The following is a 13,382-nucleotide window of genomic DNA, read 5'->3' as shown; positions in this document are numbered from 1 at the left end:
TGTAATCTGCATAATTTAAACGTTATGCAAAAGTGGATTTTGAGGATAATTTACAGGAAAAATATTACTTATTCCAGTGATTCATTATTTCTGGAAAATGGCATTTTTAATATAAGACAAATCTTCACTTATCAATATCCACAGAAAGGTCAGTGGAATTTTTAGCACCAAAAGTTTATAATCTACTTCCTGATGAAATAAAAAAGGTTGAATCATATAAATCCTACAAACTCCATGTGAAAAAGTGGTTGAAATGTACAGATAGACTTAAAACTACTACGCTAACTTACGAGTAACATACATCAGACCAAATATTTATTTGTATGAATTATAAGAAAAAAAGGAACTAAATTTAACATTTTCATAAAAACTTCCCGAAATTGACATTATCCAACCGAGTTTTTAATTTTCCCTAATTCTGACATATTTCCTGATAAAAACAAACTTCTCAAAATTGACATCACTAAACCGATGTTGATAATTTCATCACTCAGGCAGTTATATTCCTATATTCATTCAGAAACTACTTCAACTGTATTCATTCACTTCATCATAACCGCAAACATTCAGAAAAAATTTTTTAATTTCCAATTGTATTTTTCTATAATTTTAAATTGTATTTTTGTATAGATTTGTAAACTCAATAAATGTCATGCACAAGCTCTATGAGCTTCAGTGACTTCTCATGTTTATTTCTGTGCTTGTTATATGTTCATCTTTCATCTTTTTATACATTTTTTTAAATGAACATTATTATTATAAAAGTGCATGAAAATTACAAAAAATTATTGATTGTTTCTAATAGTGATTATCTTAAAAAAGTCGAAAATAACATGCATACCTACTCAGTCTTTTTGTAAATTTATGAATGAAAAAATTCTAACTACAGTTCACCAAATCACATCATCATGAGTTATATGTTAGGAATTATGAAAATAGTAATGACATACTTAATAATGAACCTTAAAATGTAATTATAAATAGTACAAAGCTCTCAGCTAAGAGAAACAAGTTAACTTTCGAACCTGACAGGTTTTGTAAAATTTTACAATTAAGTGTTTCTTGAATAAGTTATGGATTTTCAAGTATTGGCCGATTGGCCAATTTAGGATTGGATTCTAAATATCTACCCCTTTATAATTTTCTATCTTGGTGTATGTAAATATTCTAGAAAAATGCTTGTTTCTGATGATTTGGTATGAAGCATCGGTAATGGATTCATTAGCAATCATATACATTTTTCAAGAAGTTGAAATCCTATCAGGTCGGGAAGTCAACTTGATTCTCTTAGTAGCTGTACTTTCGACTCTTTTAAGGTAATTGCTGTTAGAACTATATGTTCCTTAATTTTTTGTAATTATTATGCACATTTGTATAACTGAATGTTTCAACTATGAATTATTAAACCATATTGTTGGTGGAGAATAAGTTGTAGATTAACTGCATAAATACTGATTTCTCCATAGCCTTACATAGGGATATAAGGCTATGGGATGTATGGATGGACCACAACTTATTTTAACTGGTCATAGGCAGAGAATTGAAGTAAGTTCTTACACCTCCGAGATGAGAGATGGTTTTTAGGAGCCCCTCAAGGCATTGTGCACTATAACTATTTTTAAGATTATTTGTTATTCACCAATGACTAAATATTTTCATGGACTGATCAACTATCCAGAATTATTGAATCAAATCTGCCCCTTGGCTCCTGTTGGTGACTCCGTGCATATGTGAAGTTTCCCATGTTTGGTAACCAGGTGTGTTGCTCATCTTTGCATTTGGCTTGACCGCACTGATGGAGCCAATAGCGTGGCCTTGTTCATTTTATTCAATTTCACATATTCTATATTAAATGTGTAGCCTTAAGTTGTTTGTTTATAAATATATACAATAAATGAAATTAATAAATATGATTAGGTAAATCACTGACATACAGTAGAAAGTGTCACTGCTTGACATTATTGAGAAAATAGATGACACTACAAAAGCGGGAAGGAAAATTTCCTTAGGTTTAGCATTGATTGGCATTTAGAGAGTTCATGTAAATTTGAATTTACATTGCGATATTTTTTTGTTTTCAAATCAGTATTTTTTGTACAACTTACTGGAGGAATTGCAATTGAAGGTTGAGTGAAAAATAAATACACTAAATTAATTTTATTACCTGTTATTTCTCAAAAATGAATTATTACAATCTTTCCTTATATTATACGCCTATAATCTATTATTTCCATTAAATATAAAAGTAATTTACTTTAGGAAAGGATCTCAAATAAAAATATATAATTTATACAAATACATATATCTCCTTTTAATCTCTACAATATATTTTATTTTTGGTTCAGTATTCTTTGGCAAAATTCACTAAAACCTGAAATTATGTATATAATACTTTCCATGTCAAAATGTCACATTGCATATTTTATGAACTGATAAGTATTTTGGCCTTGTGACTAGTTGCATTATGCGCCTACACCCTAATATAATAATAAAATATGACAAGAGTTTCCTATTATCTAAAAAAACACCCTAAAAAATTTGAAACATTTCAAAATAGAATATTTAATATACATATCATCTTGTATAATTAATATTCGTACTTAATCTCTCAAGGCACACATATTGAAGACCATTTTTGAAAATGAGTGCAAAAATTCTTCATCATTTCAATATTATGCATTTTAGAATGAAAAATATGTCAATTTTGGAAATTGATCTATTAAGTTTATGAAAAAATTGACAAAATGGTTGTGTTTCATGAAAACTTTAATATCTAAAGAAATGAACTTTGAACGTTCAAGCTATAATAATTGAGCAGAGTGTTATTTTGCTATCACAAATATTAAGGGTTTGAAGGGAAATGAAGTAATACTAAATGGAAATGATGATCACAGTTATTAAATTTGACAGTTGAGAAGACCATATTGAACTTTTGGCAGTGAAAAGAAGTAATAATGTAGATTTCTTGTAATCAGAAATGATTTGTGTTTTATTATGATTCGAAACAACTACAATAGGCACACTATAAAATATAGTGGTGGGTATATATAATTTTCCTTTTGCAAAGGCACACCCAGGTTTTGTTTTAGAAGGGGCTGTTTCAGTAGATATGTATCCAATTCTGAAATTATTCAATTGACAACTGAATTTTTTAAGATATGGAAGGCTGCGGGTTAACAGCTTCCGTCTGGACGCCCTTGCAAATTTAATGTTGAATAAAAAAGTATGAAATAAATGCAGTTTCAACATCAAGATATGATGGAAGTTGGTACTTTCTATAAGAGAAACTTGATAATTGTTCTATAATTTCTAAAAATTCTCAGTAATACTCGCAGAGAAAAATGTATATACCCTTTATATGACAGATAATTTTGATAGTCAATCTACTGACGAATTTTAAAACACAAAAAAAATTTAAATAGCTTTCAATACGATTTTCAGCATTTTTGAAAAGAGTTTTAAAAAATTCCTACAAAAATGACTTTAATCCATATACCCGCAAATTCACAGATATTTTAGAGTAGAGTATTATAATAATTAGTTATGTATAATAAATAAAAATCTACTTCCTAATAAACGTTTTCAGTTCACAAGAGTGGACCACTTTTTTCCTGTTGATACCATAAAAACTATCGACAAGTTTGCAACTGGTAGGATCTTAGTTAGGCGATGGAAAAATGTGCCTTCACCAGTGCCAAAGAGGGCCCAAAATTAACCATTAAACAATTCCTTCTTTTTTTGGACTGGTGCAATAAAAAAAATGTGGGAATCTTCCATCTTTGTATAGAGTTATTTTTTCAAAACTGATTGCTTTCTTCCTTTCTTTGGAATATTCTTACAGTTTTTTGTATAAAAATGAAGAAGTAGAAAACCGAAAACTTTTTTCCAAAAAATTAACCTCTTCGTAAAATATACGCCTTTCAATCTGAACTGAGATTTAATTAAATAAGCAAATGAATGCCATTACGAACTGTCATCGATAATATGAGTAGATTAAACTCATTCATGGCATAAAGTTGTATATTTATGAATTAATTGAGTGCTTCATCTTATAATGTTATCCAGATTTCGTGCTGAAGAGGCGATAAGGCAAAAGTCTCAAACATAAACATCAGATGTCCACCAGTGAGGATGACAATTTTCCATTTAAGTGAAATTTCACCTCTTTCATTTACTATATTGTGTTGCAATCATGTGAATGATATCTGATTCAATTCTATAACGAATGTTTGGAATACAAACTGAATAGATAAATGCGTTTTTTGTAAAATTCAGTGTTCATATAAAAGAATTTGTTTCAAAAGTATTTTTCTTTCGTGTAATTCAATGTTACCACTAAAGTAACTGCTTCAAGACGGCTTTTCTTCCAATTTGTGTAAAAGCTATTTCTTTGCATGATTTACACATCTCTATATAAATTTAACTCATTGAAATTGATGTCTTCCTTCCTTTGGAAGATTCCTACATTTTTTGTATAAAAATGAAGAAGTAGAAAGCCAAAACCTTTCTTTCCAAAAAATTAATCTCTCCTAAAAGTATATCCCTTTCAATTTCAATTTAGTTCATTTTCAAATAAAGGTTTTCGTTTCTTTGATAATAACACTGTATTGAAATTATGGTTCTTTTCCTCCGGTATTGGAGGGCGCAGATTTTTTAAATTCAATAAGATCAACAGTCTGTAAGTTGTATAGCAAAACTACCAACCTTCATTTTACTTGGTGGTAAGTATGTACTGTAGTGGCACATGGAATTTAAACATAACAGGGGAATTGTACATTCCAGTTTCTATATGAAATAACACTGATGAACTAAAGCGAAGGTATTTTCTATTCTGAATTATTTCTTAACATTAATTATTCAGACTGAATTTTACTAAGGAAATGTATAATACTGCATTATTTCATATTCTCTCCTTTATATTAATAAATGAAAATTAAAAAGTAAGTAGAAGATATGGTAGAAAATGGAAGTTTAATGGAGATCCTGAATATCTTGCTCCTTGAAAGCAGAAAGCAAGCAAAGAAATTTCCACATACTCCAATACTTGAATGAAAATTTATATAAGTAGAAATAACTTACAGTATATATACTCACGAACATTTTTACATCGAATTTATATTCCATGTAACTACAAATTTACAGCCTATTTTTTCTAGACTGTTCAAAATTATATATTATGAAATAATACTGAAAAGTTTAAAAAAATCCCAATAAACACCTTGAATTCAGATAATCTCTTGCTGGATACCTAATGTGTTATTTGGATAAATAGGTTTCCCTTATTTCCTGATGATGCCAACTTGATTATCGGAACACTGATTTGGTATGTGGGAAAAGTATTTTCATTATATTTTTAATGATGATGTATCAATCATACCTTGTATTTTATCATTATTAAATACCACATTTCATTCGAGAATGAAGGGAAGGTAAAACTTTTGATAAAACCAGAATTTATTCCGAGTATTCATACTAGACATTATATCAATATTACTGGAGTTCTGTCCCAACAGCAAACCGTTATTTATAACACTTCGACACGTGTTTCAATCACCGAGTTATCATCTTCAAGAGGAAGATTAAATTGATGAATATGATCACTTGGTGATTGAAACACGTGTCGAAGTGTTGAAAATAACGGTTTGGTGTTGGGATAGAACTTCAGTAATATTCATTACTAGACCAAAGGTTCCAAACAGTGCATCACAAGTAGACATTATATGACGAAGATTTACATATGTTGACTGGTACAGTTTGACAAATGTAGGAAGAGCTTTCTGAATTCCTTTATGGTCTCCCCACTAGATGTGCATTCGATAGAAGACTATGAGAGCATAAGAGAGAGAATTCTCTTCCTAGATTTGACAAGCTGTACTTTTGAAGATACCAGAAATAAATTTTCTATTGAAGTTTACTTTTTACTGTAAGGAAATACTAAATAATAAATCTTACTCAAATGAGTGTATTCAAAAATGGGGTATGTGGATTATTATTGATTTGGAAAATTTAACATGGGGTCATATGGATCCAATTATTTGTTTTTCATTTTGCAAAACTTCATCATGCGTCTATGATTATGAACTGCTCTTCCTGTAGAACTAATGTATCTTAATTAATAACTGTGCACATAGAACTCAAGTGTTTTGGCTTAATACATAAGAAACTTAAGGATTATCTAGAAAAATGAGAATTTTCATAGGTTTTGCTACTGCCTTCAACAGTTCCAATAGGTTTGAGATCTGGAATTTTCAGTTTAATTTCATCAAAATGTATTTTTCTTTGGTGTTTCAGAAGCAGGAAATTTCTAGTGAAGGACGAATTACAATGGTTACATTTAAAAGGACGTTCACCTGAAAAATGTATATTTTGCAAAACATACTGAACTTTGCATATCTAATTTTCTACATCTTTAAACAATATAGAGATAGACTAGGTACCTATATGTATGATGATTTATAGCACTTTCCATTGTTAAAACTAGTTATGCACTGAAAGAATACAATTTCCACTAATCATATACCAGTGAGATATCAATGGAACTTTGAGGACAGTGAGTTTATTTAGTGATATCTAATATGCTTCAAATTGATAAGCTGCATTTATCTTTTGCAAATATCTTTGATGATGAAAAAGAAGATCAATAATTATTTGAATTTTTTAAATAAATATTATTTTATCAGAAAAATTATTCAAAAGATATACTTAGGACGTTCTTGTAGTATTTTCCATACAATATACATATCAAGATTTTTTTATCATCTTCAACAACTTTTTTCTCATTTACATAAAGAGGTAGGGAGAGTTTGAAACTCATTCAAAAAATGTAACATGAAAATTTTAGCCATTAGTGACTAATTTTAGCAATGGAAAATGTTCAAAATGATTACCTGTATGTATCATAATGTGTCGTTTCAAATCTGTGGGCCAACCAAATTTTTTGTGACAAAAAGAGCACTGATGTTTTTTCATTAAACATGGCTCAGGTTTATTGATTTGAGTTAGGGGATAGAATATGTTATCATAAATCTCTCCATTGGACTCTTGATTTTCATCTATTGTAACTGAGCAGAATTTTAGAGGATTAACATCTTCAATTCCAGAGTCACTACTTTTGTCATTTTCAAACTCTGATTCATATAGAATAACATGCCTTGCAAAATGTTGCAGTAATGATGCTGCCGAATCAAATTCATGACTGCATTCAGTACAAACAAAATCTGAAAATAAAACAACTAGGTATATTTATATTACTTCTTACTGAACCCACAAATTACCTGGAGGAAATTGCATTTTTTGAGATCTGAGGTTAGGAACTCAACATGATAAACTTTTGTGTGTATAGCTTTAATTAAAAATCAGGCAGTTATAAGTCGACTGAAAACACATACAATATGTGTTAAAAAACAACTTCTAAAAAAAATCACTTTTTGAAACGCCATATTTAAAAACTGTAGAGGTCGGGAAGGGTGAAGCGAATTTGTTTTGTGTGAAGCCGGAACATCCGATCCGCCATCACTTGAGAAATGGGAAGTGTCCACTACTAATAAAATATTTATTAATAAAGTGAAAAATATATGGATTTATTCTCTACGTACCTTTTACTTTGCTTCATAGGTAAGTTATTTCATTTTTATCGATATTAAATGTGACTATAAAAATATCTGTATATATATTGCATACTCTACATGACAAATAAAAGGTGGTTCTTTTGGGGCTTTACCAACGTAATGAAAGTAATGTAAAATTTTATTTTGATTCTTTGGCTAGTTGCTCTATTCAATTACTTTTGAAATGAATGCAGAATGCTGACTTTCTCCAACGAAGATTCTAGCCAGAAAAATGATCATCAACATTAAAAACTAGGAAAAATAGTGTACCTACTCATTCAAAGGTGAAAATATAGTGTTTTTTTGGTCTAATATGGGTTTTCTTATGCTTCGTCTCGTAATATAATATATCTTCATCTCAGGTGACACGTCTTGATGTCATTTGAGGTGATGATGAAATAATTGACAATATGTTGAATAAATATACATTTTCCGAAAATATGTTCAAAAAATCTTAACATAAACCATTACAAGCAATATTAAGTTGGTAACACCGGTGCAAACTAACAACACTACCACGCTATCATCATTGGTAGCCATCTTGTTATTTGATGAAAATACTTAGTTGAGAAACAAGCAGTGTGATTTCACATTGATTCTGATAAGTATGTATATTTAACAAATATTTTAACTGAATAGGAGCATAGTTTCATTTCTTTTATATTGGAATCATGGAGACTCGGTAAGTTTTTTTAAATTAAGATATATACAATGCAAGTGTTTCGGTTTGAAAATTTCCACCGTCTTCAGATGCCGGTCCTTAGCAACGGTTAGTTGTTCCAATCAGTTGAATAATATTTTCTAAACATATATAAACCTCAGAAATTGAGTTTGGGAATATTCGAAAAGTAACCTTGAACCTTGAATCCGTTTATTTTTTGTCAGGATCACACGGAATAGAATCCAACATGGGAATAAGTGTCAGGGTCCTACGATTTTAGTATCTTCATATTATTATTGTGTATTTTTACATTTTGACTACCTATATGGAAAAATATATTCTATTTTTATAATTTTCGAAAATGTGTTTGCAGATATTAATCAGAAAGTAAACTTATACGTATAGAATGGAGGGCCTGATACCAACATGAAACCTATATCAGTTCGAATGCGTGATAATATTCATTCATTGTATGGAAGAACATTCGCTCGATATTTTTTTTACACTATACCTATGTGTTTCTTCTATAAAATTTCTTATTTCAAGGTAAATTTTTCAAGGTAAACAGAATTTTACACAAAAATAAGGTAATTCTAATGAATAATCAACCTCACCTTGCATGCCTGGCAGAATTATATGGAAGAAAAATTTTAAGTTATCAATTGTAATAGGTATTACGTGAAATGGTTCGACATTTTGATATCTGACGAAAAATGATGGAGCGTCTCGCGACAGTTGTAACTTGGCTCCCGGTGTCTAACAGATTGTCCGATGTTTCCGGTTTTATTAAACATGGTCTGCAGGTTTTTATACCTGACGTTTCGTTTGCTACTGAGACATATATTATCAAAGGCGATGCGGTAACAGTGATCTAGCGATGCTGCGATGCGCAAACTAATAATTGTCCTGGCGCATTTAAACTTATAAAAAGACTCGGTGTCAGACAGCTGACTTTTCTTGTACCTGATTATTCCAGGTAGCCTAGTAACACTACCAGATATTTGATCTTTGACAGATTTATCTCTTCACCTTGAAGTTTCAGAGGTCGTAGTCCATCTGTTTTGGTCTTCTTGTTACTATGGTCGATTTAATTGGGATTATGTTCATCCCTCCTTCATCGGTTTAGTTATAATATTCAGGGCCTGCTGCATGTGTCCCTTCACTTTATTATATATTTGCCCCGAAACATTATGACTTAGTCGGCTGTATAGTCCAGTACTTTGTGTCCATCATCTTCCAGAGACGTAGTAACTCGTTCATTAGAAGGTTTTATAAAAGAGGGGACAACATCCCTTGAGGACAACATCCCCTGAGGACAACATCTTGCTACCCGTGCCACTAGTATCTGTTCCGTGATGGTTGTGCAGTATTTTCACCTGCAGCCTGGTGTCATTTCACCAGAAAACATTCCTGTTTGATCTCTGGTTGACGGTGGGACAATGTTCGATGTCGTAGAGATAGTAGCTTCCAGTAGTCGGTCTGCTGTTAACTGTAAGTCTGTTGAATCTCTTCTTAAAAAACCCATCGGTTCTAAACAAATTTCCAGGTCTGCCTTCAAGGCTTCCTAGTTTGTTTTCTGGGAGTTTTCATGAGATTTAATCAAGGTATGATATTATCAGATGATCTGAACAACTTTCCTCATCAGACACATTCCATTTCTCAACATAGTTACTTATAAATGTAGTATCTAATGTTAAGTCTATCACTTTCCTACACCTCGAGTTAACAAAGGTATGTTTATTGTCTATGTTTAAAATGTCAAAATTGTTTGCTATGATCAACTGTAGTAAGTGGTCACCTCTTTCATTGGTGTCAGTGCTCCCCCAGGTTAAGTGGTGTGCATTGACATCACAACCAAATATGAGCTGTGATCTGTCTGTTTAGCAGGCTCTCACTAGTTCGTCTACATCCCTGGTTGGTGGCGGTCCCTGACTATCGTAAGGAAGGTACGCTGATCCAATCACAATTTTCCGAGGTCCTGCCTTACCAGCAAACTTTAGCTTGACCACTGCCAAGTCACTCGTGCAAAAGTTACTCAACGGTAGTATATTTGATTTTTTTCGGATAATTATGCATGTTCTTGGAGACTTCGAGGTGCTGTTGTGAATCAATTCTTTCCGAATCTCTCCCAATCCCATGATCTTTTGCCAGTTGAACCTTGGTTTTTGTATGAGAGCAAAATCAAACTTTCCCATAACTTTTGTAAGGACCGCTGAAGCTCCCGTCCTGTGTTGTAGTTTGACTTGTGGCTTTCATTGCCAATGAAAAGAGTCACTCAAAAAGTTCTCGTTTCGTTTGTGATTGTGCCCTATTAAGATCCTACGAGTGTGGGTGAAAGGTTTGTACATGTCTAGGTCATAAGTGAACACTTCTATTATACAGGATGATTCAGAATTGGACAAACAACCTCCTCAGGGCGCTAAAATTGCAAAAGAAAATACTCTTTTACTGTAGCTTCCGTTGTTCCACTGCTGTGGTTTTTGCTTATATTTCCCTCTCATTTTTTATGTCACATATTTATTACCTATTCAAAATGTTAATTCTTTTTAAATGTCTTCATTGAATCTACTTGGAAAATGAAAAAAAGGTTGACTATGGAAAAAGTCGATTTAAAGAAAATTTGATTATGAAAAGAAAATCGTTTAGAATCCTTTTGTTGTCCTTCCATTAATTTTGTGTTTGAAAAATTGATGTGTTACAATATTTGGTGGATTTTGTATTATCATATCCAAATTATTTGCAAATTTGATCCGTTAAATAGCCCTATACCCAGATTTTATTCAATGAATATTTTGAAAATACTGCGGAAGCAAAGAAAAAATCATGGATTCTTTTTTTGTTTAATTCTTGAGGTAATTGTAGACTCATTTATATGTATCGTTGTAAATCATACCCTAAAGAAAATAACGCCGGTCGCCACTGGTAGCCATAAACCGATTGTGACGTAGCTAAAGCGCGCGAATGTACGATGTCAGCTGTCTTTCTAGATGTAGCGAGTATAATGCTACTGTCTTCGATAGAATTCCGAGGAATGTTCCAGTGCCTTCGATTGCCAAATATAAGTGCCATCCACTCGCCCATCGGGAGAGTCAAGTGGAAGTTACAGTGCGTGTACACAAAGCGGTCTAGTAAGGCGATAGACATTCAAATAATAGTTGAAGTTTCAGTTGAAGTGTTTGTTGTCTTTGAAGTGAAATAAAGTGAAGTTTGATTATTGTTCAGTGTATTCAATTATTGGTTACCCACGGAGAAAAACGTAACATTTGGTGTTGGAAGTGAAATAATTGACTTAAAATGTTTGAGGCTTTGCAGGCAGGCTTGGTGGAGAATGATAATCGTAGAAGAGAGGAAGATGAACGAAGGAGGGAGGAAGAACGATTACGGCGAAAGAAAGATCGTGAATTATTAATAGGCATCCAGGAAAAACAGAAAAAAGACAATGATATGTACCTTCATTTATTTGAAGATTTAAAAATTACTCAAGTAAGTAAAGGAGAGGTACCGGAATTTATTCAAGAAAAATGTCAAAAAGTATTTCAGGAAACAAAGGAAGGATTGGAAAAAACAGTCGATGAGAAGATTGAGAGGAGTTGAAACGGATCCAGAGAAAATCAAGGCAGTGCAAGAGTGGCCAACACCGAAGAGCAAGCATGACGTAAGAAGCTTCCTTGGATTCTGCAGCTACTACCGGCGTTTCGTGAAGGACCTTGGGAAAACTGCCAGACCGCTGCAAAGCGTTCCAGACGTGATAAGGTAGCGGGCAGAGACTTCTTCATGGACAGCTGTGATAGGGAGATAAACTCCCTTACCGCCCGCCGCTTCGGGTTCCCTCTGACCCGGAGGGTAGCAACCTGTAAGGGTCCCTTGTCCAGGGATACGGACAGGAAACCTGAGGAATCACCTGATCATGGTGTGGTAAGGTCATTAACAAACTTTTAGGGTGTCAGTACCTTCATGACGAGGCATGAGATCATCGTAGCGCAGAAAGAGGATCCGGTCTTGAAAACTGTACGAGAATGGATTGACAAAGGAGTGAGGCCAGAATGGCAAGAGATCTCCAAGTCGGCCAGCAGGAAAATGGATACTGGGTCCAATGGGACTCCATTTGCATTCGACACGACCTACTCATTCGGAAATGTGAAAGCCCGAATGGAAGAACCATGAAATTCCAGATAATTCTTCCTAAAACGTGTATCCGAATATACTTGAACAGCTTCACGATGGTCGCACTGGAGGGCATTTCGGAGTGAATACAACTCTAGCGAGAGTGCGTGACTTGTGCTATTCGAAAAAGGGTCCGAAGACAAGGCAAAGAGGAAACTTGAAACAGTACCTCAGTGGGTGCCCTTTTGAGAGAATCGCAGTCGACATTCTGGGACCACTCCCTATGACCACATCCGGTAAAAGTACTTTATGGTTGTGATGAACTACTTTTCCAAATGGCCTGATGTAGTAGCCTTACCCAACCTTACCAACCCCAACGTCGGAAAGTTTTTTGTCCCAAATTGCAGAGACCATGGCAAAGACCTTACCTGGTAACCAAACAGATAAACGTTCTGGTGTATAGAATCCAATTGTTACCCAGAAGTAAGCCTGAGAAGTAAGGCTGAGTCCTTACATGTCTCCTTGTTGTTCAGGGCGAACAACCTCAGGGAGTTGTGTTGTAAATCATGCCCTAAAGAAAATAACGCCGGCCGCCACTGGTAGCCATACACCAATTGTGACGTAGCTAAGAGCGCAAATGTACGATGTTCGCTGCCTTTCTGCATGTAGCGAATATGTTAATTAATGTACAACACCCTCATTGGTCTTGAGGAAAACAAGTGAAGAGGTGTTGTTAAATGAAAGTAAATGATGAAAAACCGGAATTATCATTGGGTTTTCTCATTGATTTACTTATAGAACAGCAGATGTCTCTGATCACACTTGCACCATAATAGTTCTCTTTTGTTCCATTGTTTTATCATCGACAAACTAACACACTTTCTCAAACTGAATTACATGACAGCTGTCATTGTCAATTGGTTTTTGTCTCTCTCTTTGTTCTTCAACCACATGGCTTCTACCGGTAATCCATAATTTTAAAACAAATACCGATTTTTAGTAAATTTTAA

General features: G+C 33.2%; 2 protein-coding genes across 5 annotated transcripts in view; one reads left to right on the top strand and one right to left on the bottom strand.

Moving 5' to 3' along the window:
* Positions 1-2,142: 2,142 nt before the first annotated feature.
* Positions 2,143-7,414, bottom strand: LOC111504865 (zinc finger X-chromosomal protein). The gene is made up of 3 exons (XM_023159576.2): positions 7,275-7,414; positions 6,888-7,217; positions 2,143-6,350 (listed from the first exon to the last, which is right to left on the bottom strand). Exons 1-3 carry the CDS (start codon positions 7,288-7,290, stop codon positions 6,172-6,174), a joined length of 525 nt encoding a protein of 174 aa, XP_023015344.1. The 5' UTR covers positions 7,291-7,414; the 3' UTR covers positions 2,143-6,171.
* Positions 7,415-7,475: 61 nt separating this feature from the next.
* LOC111504869 (uncharacterized) overlaps positions 7,476-13,382 on the top strand; it is a 40,329-nt gene continuing 34,422 nt past the window's right edge. For 2 of the 4 annotated variants that reach the window (XM_023159580.2, XM_074173929.1), the window contains exon 1: positions 8,131-8,289. In XM_023159580.2, the coding sequence (XP_023015348.2) occupies positions 8,279-8,289 (11 nt within the window). In that variant the 5' untranslated portion in view covers positions 8,131-8,278. Of the gene's footprint in view, positions 7,615-8,130; positions 8,290-13,382 lie in introns of those variants that run through there. The other 2 variants (XM_074173930.1, XM_074173932.1) reach the window with 2 other exon arrangements.

This window comes from Leptinotarsa decemlineata, unplaced genomic scaffold (genome assembly GCF_025532065.1).
Source record: "Leptinotarsa decemlineata unplaced genomic scaffold, Ldec_3_MD MMD2_tig00000505_RagTag_RagTag, whole genome shotgun sequence".
NCBI classification, from domain to species: Eukaryota; Metazoa; Arthropoda; class Insecta; order Coleoptera; family Chrysomelidae; genus Leptinotarsa; species Leptinotarsa decemlineata.
The sequence above is the reverse complement of the archived record's forward strand: the minus strand, read 5'-3'. Positions and strand labels throughout refer to the sequence as shown.